Source organism: Sinocyclocheilus grahami, unplaced genomic scaffold (assembly GCF_001515645.1).
Source record: "Sinocyclocheilus grahami isolate Dianchi unplaced genomic scaffold, SAMN03320097.WGS_v1.1 scaffold4090.1, whole genome shotgun sequence".
Classification (NCBI taxonomy): domain Eukaryota; kingdom Metazoa; phylum Chordata; class Actinopteri; order Cypriniformes; family Cyprinidae; genus Sinocyclocheilus; species Sinocyclocheilus grahami.
Genome location: NW_015509095.1, coordinates 1 through 9,323, shown reverse-complemented (window position 1 = coordinate 9,323; position 9,323 = coordinate 1). Strand labels below are relative to the sequence as shown.

Genomic DNA, 9,323 nt, shown 5'->3' with positions numbered 1-9,323 from the left:
ATAATAAACAGGAAATTTTGCTGCAGTACATGGAACCACAGCAACACAGAGATGCAGTGGCACATTAATACTGATGTAATGAGATGTATGGTGTATGTTTGTAGAATAATTTACAATGGCTTCGAACGTTAGCTTGAACGCAACCAATCAGAATCAAGGATTCCATTTGATAATATAAGATTTTTAGGGGTAGGGATGGATACTAATTTGACCTTTGCTATACAGATACAAAACATAACTGATAAGTGCAAGAAATAAATAAACCTGTTAAGATGTGTAGCAGGGATGGGTGTTATCGGTGGTTATCAGTTCATAGATATGGGCCAGAAGGGTCCTGCTGCACCTACTGGTAGGCCCAGAAGGCCGTCAATATCCATCCACATGGTTAATCATCGATACAAATACAAGAGAAGACTCCAGATCCAATCCCAGAGGAATGCGCTCACCAGTAACCAGATGTCTACTGGATACGCAGCAATGTTGCAGTATTCGCCGGTTGATATTTTCAGGTAAGACCATTTAAATGATCAAACTGAACATTTAAACTGTGATTAATTAGTCAGCGAAAACAATACAGAAAATGTATTTTAAAGTGGCGTGACATGAGTGTTGACATGAGATAACCGTATTATCATGTAATTAGTGTAACGAATCAGCTCATGGGAAATATGAATAATTAATCATAACTAGTTATAATTAATTATGAATATTTTAGATCCGCTGTAGATATTTAGCTGACCTCTCAGGGTCAACTGTCTTGTCAATTCTAAGAACGTTAATTTCCTGGTTAAGGGAAATAACTTCCTAACTTTACAATTGTACAAAAGCTTGTAGCAAACAATGAACCACGTCAAGTGTGATACAAGTAAGGTTTTATTAACTACATAAGAAATAAGAATATGAAGTTATAGAACCATTTGCATATTCAGCAGATCTACCCGAGGGAAACATCAGATTCTTAGTTCAAACACACCTTTGTAAAAAGGTGCAAATGATACCTAATGTATCAATTAATAAGACTAAGTTTGATACTTGCATGTCTCATCTGTCTGAAAGAGAGGTTTGATGTAATCTGAAGTTTCCAGTTGATCTTTGCTGAAGTCGGTTGATGGAAAAGAACCAGTTTTGAGTCAGAGAGTCTTGATGAATGGAAAGGTCGAGTATGAATTAATTAGTAGAAAAGTCCATTTCTACTGTGCATTTGCCTCTTGCTGTGGAACATGCAGTGATTTTCCCTGCTCACATTCCATGAGGTCGTGAATGTATCTGGTGTCAGGGTTGCCATGGTTTGGTGTCGTTGCAGACCTCCTGGCATCCAGTTTATTGGGTGAGGGGACTGTGACGATTTGTTAATCTAATGAAGAACTGATTTGTTAAATCAAATGAAAAATTGTGTGTTTGATTGGTCCAGATGCTACATTAGCATGTTTTTCTAAATTAAAAATGCCAAGCCTCTTGGCTATGTATCTTCCAATGTTTCAGACATGGACCCAGTGACTCCGAACCTACTCCTTATGGGCCGTTGCGATGCCTCCCGACCTGAAGTCTTATTTGACTCTACCTACCTTCTCGGAAGACGCAGATGGAGACACAGCCAGGTGTTGGCAGATCATTTCTGGACTGCCTTCATACCTCCCAAGTTTACAGGATCAGCATAAGTGGAGAAAGGATGGCAAAGAGCTGACTGTGGACCAAGTGGTTCTCATTGTTGATCCCCAACTTCCTCGCACCCTCTGGCCTGTAGGCACAGTGACTGAGACGTTGGCTGGACCTGACGGAAAAATTTGCACTGCTCGTGTCAGAGACAGAGTTCATGAGAAATCCTACACTCGCCCAGTTGTTAGGTTGATTCCACTTCCTCACTTTGAGGAAGAGCCATAGAAACTGTAGACAGACTTTCTTTGTGTTTACAATGATCCTGTCAAATAATTGGGGGCGGCTGTGTACGAAAGCCTGTCCTAGGAACCAAAGTTGTTGTCCACACGGACTGATTTTACAGTGTGACATGCAGGAAGACAGTTTGGTGAATGCTCATCTCTGCACGTTTGTTTTATGTTCTGTATAATGCATTTATGCCTTGATGTAAGTACATCTGTATATGTATGTCTATCTAATGTATGTTATTGATGTCCCGCGATTGTTCTGCGGTTACCATCGGCGAGTTTTGAGCACCGTTGCGGCTGTAATTTGCCGCGAGAGAAATGCGTTATTCAGTATTAGCATCGGCTCTATTATTATACTGCATCACACGTGTGTTTACATTAATAACGCATCATTGCACTACTATATCATGCCTTTTTGCATTGATTAGGCTGTTATTAATGTTAAAGGGATGGCTGATTGCGATTTCACTTTTTTAATGTTAGTTAGTGTGTAATGTTGCTGTTTGATCATAAACAATATCTGCAAAGTTACGAAGCTGAAAGTTCAATGCAAACAGAGATATCGTCTTTTAAAATTCTGGCAGTTTAATGCCTACAAAAACGACTGGTAAGTTACTTCCCAGGTCCGTTACGTCAAGAACCCAGAATTTTACTTAAACCTCGCCTCTGGGAACACGCAGCAAAGGGGGCGAGGCCATGCTGTGCTGCTTTAGAGAAGAGGAAGAGAAAACTAGGGGTGCACGTAAAAATCTATTCATATATGAATCGCGATCCTGTCTTCTAACGATTCTAATGGATTCACAAGTTTCAAAATGTTCTAAAGCAGTGTTCTCATCCTGTTCCTGGCCTCGCCCTGCTCTGCACACACTCTGCATCTCTCTCTCTCTCTCTCTCTCTCTCTCTCATTCAGATCATCAGCTCAGTGAATACACTTATTTTCACATACTATAGCTATGAGAAGCATTATACATGGACGTGCGTGCGGTTGCCGAATTGTATTAAAGCTTTAATCAGAATAAAACCGTGTATTAAAAGCTAGCAGAAGCACTAGCATTTACAAATAACAGCGTATCTAAAAGTATGAGACAACAAACAAAAATCTTAGTCCTACCATTAAAAGCCGTGCTTGCACAGATTCTGCACGATCCTCTTCAATAATATCCTCTGCGTCTCAATCGGGCTCAAATTGATAAGCAATATAGACAACGTCATTGTTTACAATACAAACAGAGCACATGCCGCTATGTTGAGGGGCGGGACGTTTAGACACACGCTAGAGGCGGTTTAGCCAATCACAACACACTGGGCCAGCTAATCAATCAGAGCCCATCGTGTATTTCTGAGGGAGGGGCTTCATAAAAGCAGGAAATGATCAGCGCGTTCAGAGGAGAAGGGACAGAGCGGTGTGGAATAAAGGTAAATTATGTGAAAAATAATGCGTTTTTTAACAAATGAAGCATTAACACATGTTAGACTGCACCCCATAAACACAATCAAGCCTATAAAAAAACCAGTCAACCACCCCTTTAAGGATGCAGACTTGAGTGTCTAATCAGTGTTTATTTCATACTGTATGGTTGATTATCATGTCAGTGTTTAAATGGTTCTCAAAATATGGTTGTAATTATATTTCTTTATTGTTCTTTTAGACCATTAATACAGATATCATTGCCAAAGTGTAACTGCTGCAGATGACAACCCAAAGAGTTTTCAATAAATGCAATCTTTGTGAAGAATCCCTTCTCCAATCCCTGATTCTCTTACCGGAATCCTGTCCATATTTGGCCACCTCAACCAGCGTAATATAGAGTTGTAGCATGCTTCCTCTACAATAATCATGGCTGATAGTAATATATGCAAACGTAAAATAAAAAAATAAATAACCTGGACGCAAGAACAGCTGTTACTTCTTGCCCAACTGGTTAATGAAAACAAGGATATAATCAAAGGAAAATTTAGAGTTGGGATAACCTCCAAAACCAAAGGCGATACCTTTTTAAAATGACATTATGTTTCTAAAATGTTTACATTCAGAGGCAGATTGCCAGCAACAGCCATTTTAGGATAGTTTGTGGTTTGATCTTAGTGACTTGGGAGTCCTCTTCACTACTCCTAACCTTTCACAGATTTAGGAGCTATTTTTAGAGCTAAAACGCTTTATGAAATACTCTTAGAGCAAAAATTGACAATAAAATCAATAATTGCCATTATTTTTAAGATTTTCTCCTAAATCGGTGAGTTATGTGCTACTTTTAGCCTTAAGATGTCTTGTGAATATGGGCACTGTTCTCTACAGTATTACTGTTAGCATTGAATTAACAGTACTAAAACTATGGAATGACTCAAATTTTTAACTTACAACTGGTTTTGCATACCACAAACTTCCAGTGATTGCTATGCACATTTACAAATCCCACTGCACCATCATAATAAGTTTTCCTGTAAAGCAATTTAAAAGTTTACAGTGAATAAAATACAAGCTGTTATACATTTGCAGATTAACAGGCTGTATTAACATATGTAATGTGCAGAGTAGTCTTATCATTACTACAAACATTTTACCCTAAACAAACAATGCTAACCGTAATCCCACTAATGGACAACATAATAAATTTCACATGACTTGACTCGAGTCTGACTCGAGTCGCAAATTTAAGGAATTGTGACTTGCTTGACTAAATAAAGAAAATGACTTGGCTTGACTTGGACTTGAGATCCAGTGACTTGAGACTAGGGATGGGCGATACCACTTATTTTGTTTTCGATACGATACCGATATTTTTCAAGGCAGTATCGTCGATATCGATACCGATTCGATACTTCTGCACTAAACTTTTAAATGATGAAATGTATTAAATTATTAAATTACTAAGAGTAAAATGGGTAATAATAAGCACTTAACTTTGTTTAAAATGCATTTTAACATTCAATACGCCTTATATATTTCAACGTTCAATTTAAATAACTGTAATTGCACAAACTATGTAGGCTACAATTTCAGTTTGTTTATTGTGAATTAACTCTGTCCTTCTGTCCTCTGATAAGCATTGTTCAGGGCTGCCGTTACCAAAAGCTTTAATGCTTTCTTATGATACTTTTGGGAAAAGCAGCCCTGTTTGAATGCACTGTCAGCAGTGAGTGAGTGAATGCTCTCTATGATTGATTGGTTCTGTCTTGCAACATTTGCGTGTCCAGATGAGCAGGAAAATAGTTCTATCCTACACAATTACTCGCTAACAAAGGTTATTCGTCCAATTCGATGCATATTGTACGCATTATATTTTTGTTAAATTAACAAAATCACTGGTAAATAAAACACACCTTAGTATCGATATTTTTTGTTTGAGTATCGATACTTTCGATACTCGCGTCAGTATCGATATATCGATACTTTGGATCGATACGCCCATCCCTACACTACAGTCAGCGCGGGCTTTGCTGCTTATGGTCACTGACTGGACTCGCTGCTCGGGATGGAGAAGAAGATCGCCGAATAAAGGCTTGGATTTGGGTCTGTTCCTCGCAGTCGTATGGATTCGGAAGCTTTGGATTACAGCGCACTAATAAAATTGTTTCATTTCGCAATTATGTTGCGTTTTTGGTGTATTTTATAGTTCTATTGTCAGTCACAGCATGTCGGAGAAAACGCCTTTTGTGGCCTACGACAATCAAAGTAAACATTACATGACAAGTAAAGGTTAAACGATTGCAGAAATGTTATTTATTTTAAGGTTTAAAGTGAAGTCCTGTTTAAAATTATGTAGGCATATTCTTGGAAACGAGCTGGCAGCAGAAATCACAACAAAACGAAATGTTATAATTTCATAAGTAAACAATTTAATAAAGCAATTGAAAACAAGTTAATTAATGTGACAACTAAACTAATAAAATTAATGCCGCGATTTCAATATTCATAAGGATTCATTTTTAGGTGTCGTCAATACGTCAGTTTTGTACGTTAAAATGCTGAAAATACGTCAGTTTCGTACGTTTAGAGGCTGAAAATACGTAAGTATTGTACATTTTAGTGCCTGTAAAAACGTAAGTAAATGTACGTTTTATAGAACCACATTTTACGTAAAATACATACGAATTATCATGAGATCACGTTGATTAAACTCCTGCCAAGAGGAGCGTAGCCTCCATGCCACGCTTGGGCTGCAGCCTGCTTTTAGTGCTGCAGTTTCTCACAGCAAGGGCATTGCTCGTAATATTAGCTGATTTATGTGTGTAAGCGTCTGTGTGTATTAGAGAGTGTGTATGTGATGTTGCTAGAGAAGAGACAGCAGGGTAAAAGGACAAAAATAGGACAAAAACAATGATTGCAGACCAACCATAAAAAACCTTATCTTTTTGTGCCATACCATTTTTTTGGTTTGTTTTTTTCTCCCTCCTGCTAGTTTGGAATCAGTTCATCTTTGCCCATATGGCCGCAATACCTCAAGCCGCCACTGGGGTCAGACTAGGCAGTAGAGATCCATATGCATTTAGTCGAGATGATGCACTCAGTGATGTTAAAAGCTTCTAGACTTCCCCTCCACAGCCATACAGAGCGTTTTAAAAGGAGACATGGTTTTGGTTACGAGCAGCCAGGAAATGTATTCAGCCCTCAGGAGAATGATCTATTACCGAGTTTTCTCTGCTGCATGTCAGAGTGGATATAGCAGACTGTGCTTCACTCAGCTGTGCATGTTGTAATACAAATGCAATATACTAGTTCCCTGAATCATCTAAAACACGGGTTCAAAATGGAGTCTAGGGACCCCCAGGAGGCTGCAAAGGAGGCTTAGGGGGTCTGTAGAAAAATATGGTTGCAAATAAATGTTAAAAATGCATTTAAAATGTAAAAGTAATAATACATTATAGGCATTCTGCTTTCTAAAGACTGCTGTGAAATCACGAGTTTAATAGTTATTATATTATTATATTGGCAGCCCTAGTTGTTTAACAGTAAGAAGGCAAAAGTGAGTGCTCGTCTCTCCTTTCTTGCAACATACAATTTTTTTAAAGATAGTTGTGTATCTTTCTAGGGAGTTTTGCCATTGTCATCTAAAGAAAAGTAAATTTGCTTTAGAACAGTATGTATTGTGGAAAGTGCCATAAAAATATATATGAATTTAAATTGTTCTTATTCTTATACATATAACATAATTTCAGTAGTGGGTAGAAAAAAGGTACATACTGTATATATTTTCATAATTTGTTTTTGTTCTTGTACAATGGCAATGATAATATTAAAAACAAATGTATTTATATGATGTTTAATATTTTTCACACAGTAAAATCATATTTATATTTGTTATATAAAGATTATTTTTATTTTTATTACAATAATTAGAATGATTTTTTTTTTTTTGCAGTGGCAGTGTTTCACAAAACCCTATGGCAACAAACAACCAGGGTTGGGCAGGGAAGGCCAGGGTGTGTGACTGCCATACTCTGCCATATGGAAACGCCGCCCCTGCACATAAGGATCATATTTAGGGATCCTTGGCATAAAAAAGTTTAAAAACACTGATCTACAATGTATCAAAAGTGTATTTCTGTCAGAACTAATTTTTACATTTTCTTTCTTTCCCTCCTGTTCTCCCCCAACCATGCCCCCTCTGCTTTTGTTTTTATTTTTTGGCTTTGGCATCTACTCCCATTCTGTTCAAATATCCTCCAACCCATCTGTTATTGAACCCTGCCCCATTCAATTTCTAATCCATCTGCACAACCCTCTGTCCCCTGGTCTTCCTATATTTCCATCTGATCTCCCTCTTCCCACCTATAGCAGCGTCCTCTCAAGCAGTCCCTGAGTGGCTCACTGTGCAGAGAGTCCCACTGGAAGTGCCTGCTGCTCACATTGCTCATGTACGGCTGCTTTGGCACGCTAGGCTGGTGCTCCCTATACCGCATCACCGTAATTACTTTTGATGAGCAAGCCTACTTCTACAAAGGTAATGCCCGACTTTACCATGACAGCCCGTGTTCCAATGGCTACGTCTATATACCTGTAGCCTTCCTGGCCATGCTGTACATCGTCTACTTGGTGGAGTGCTGGCACTGCTACTCTAAAACAGCTAACCTTGCTAAGGTGGAAATCAGTGAGGTGTATGACAGGATACAGCGGTTGCAACAAGCCACACCCTGCATCTGGTGGAAGGCCATCAGCTACCATTACGTACGACGTACCAGACAGGTGACTCGCTACCGAAACGGAGACGCCTATACGACTACACAGGTGTACCATGAACGGGTCAACACGCACACAGCGAGCGCCGAGTTTGATTACTCATGTCTCGGTGTCAAAGATGTTTCGAAAGAGCTGCAGGGCCTGTTGGAACATCCTGTCACTCGCTTGCGCTTCACCAAGTGCTTCAGCTTCGCCAGCGCCCGCGCTGAGACCGCCTACCTCACACAGCGAGCACGCTTCTTCGGGGACAATGAGGGTCTGGACGACTACATGGAAGCACGGGAGGGCATGCACCTTAAAAACGTCGACTTTCGGGAACACATGCTGGCCTTCCCCAACCCATCGCGACCACCCTGGTACACCAGACGCTGGGTGTACTGGCTGGCCTCAGCTTTCCTGCTATCATGGCCTCTTCGTGTGATTGCCGAGTACCGTACTGCATACGTCCACTACCACGTCGAGAAACTGTTCGGCGAGAACGAGGACGCAAATGACAATGATAATACGGAGACGGGTAATTACTGTACGGGCTTTGAGCATGGCACTGGGGGTCCCACTCTGCGCGTCATATCGCGGGTCAACACGGTGGATATGACCGAACTTGAATGGCCAGTAGCAGTTCGGAGCTCTTTCAGAACATCCAGATCATGACCACCCTTGTGCAGGTCCCTCAGTGCCTTGGCCTGATGAACCTGCAGTAACGCCGTAGCGTGTAAGGCGGAGGCAGCTTCTCCACAGGCCGTGTAAGCATCGCCGGACAGGCCAGACGAGTACCTACAGACCCGGGAGGGGAGGCACGGTTCGCCCTGCCGGGTGGAGGCGGTATTAGGATACAATTGCATCGCAACCGACCGCTCCACCGGGGGGACCCTTGTATACCTCCTAGCTGCACCACCGTCAAGGGTGGTGAGGGAGGAGGAACCAGCAGGTCGGTTTCCGGCAGTAAAAGGTGCCGTCCATGACCTGGTGAGCTCCTCATGCACCTCCGGGAAGAAAGGCACTGAGGCAGGGCGCTGAGAACCAGCGTGAGCCACCCCGAGAAACCAATCGTCCAACCTCGAGGGCCCGAGACGCGGTGGATGTTTCCACTCAAGCCCTACCCTCTCAGTTCATTCACCCTCTCACCCGGCGCCAGGTAACGACCGCATCCAGAAACGCACGGGTGAAACGACCACCGCCAACACAAAAAGCTCCAGAGAGTGCACTAGACTCGTCAAACACAAAGCAGTTTGGTAGGAGCAGAACGATGTTGTTGCTCGGCT

The 9,323-nt window shown here is 41.1% G+C and overlaps 1 protein-coding gene across 1 annotated transcript; it reads left to right on the top strand.

Moving 5' to 3' along the window:
• Positions 1–285: 285 nt before the first annotated feature.
• LOC107576647 (transmembrane protein 151B-like) lies at positions 286–8,669 on the top strand (the record flags this gene model as incomplete). Its single annotated transcript, XM_016262789.1, has 3 exons — positions 286–509; positions 1,641–1,797; positions 7,660–8,669. Coding segments are annotated over exons 1-3 (1,391 nt in total), but the record flags the coding sequence as incomplete, so codon positions are not given.
• Positions 8,670–9,323: the final 654 nt, after the last annotated feature.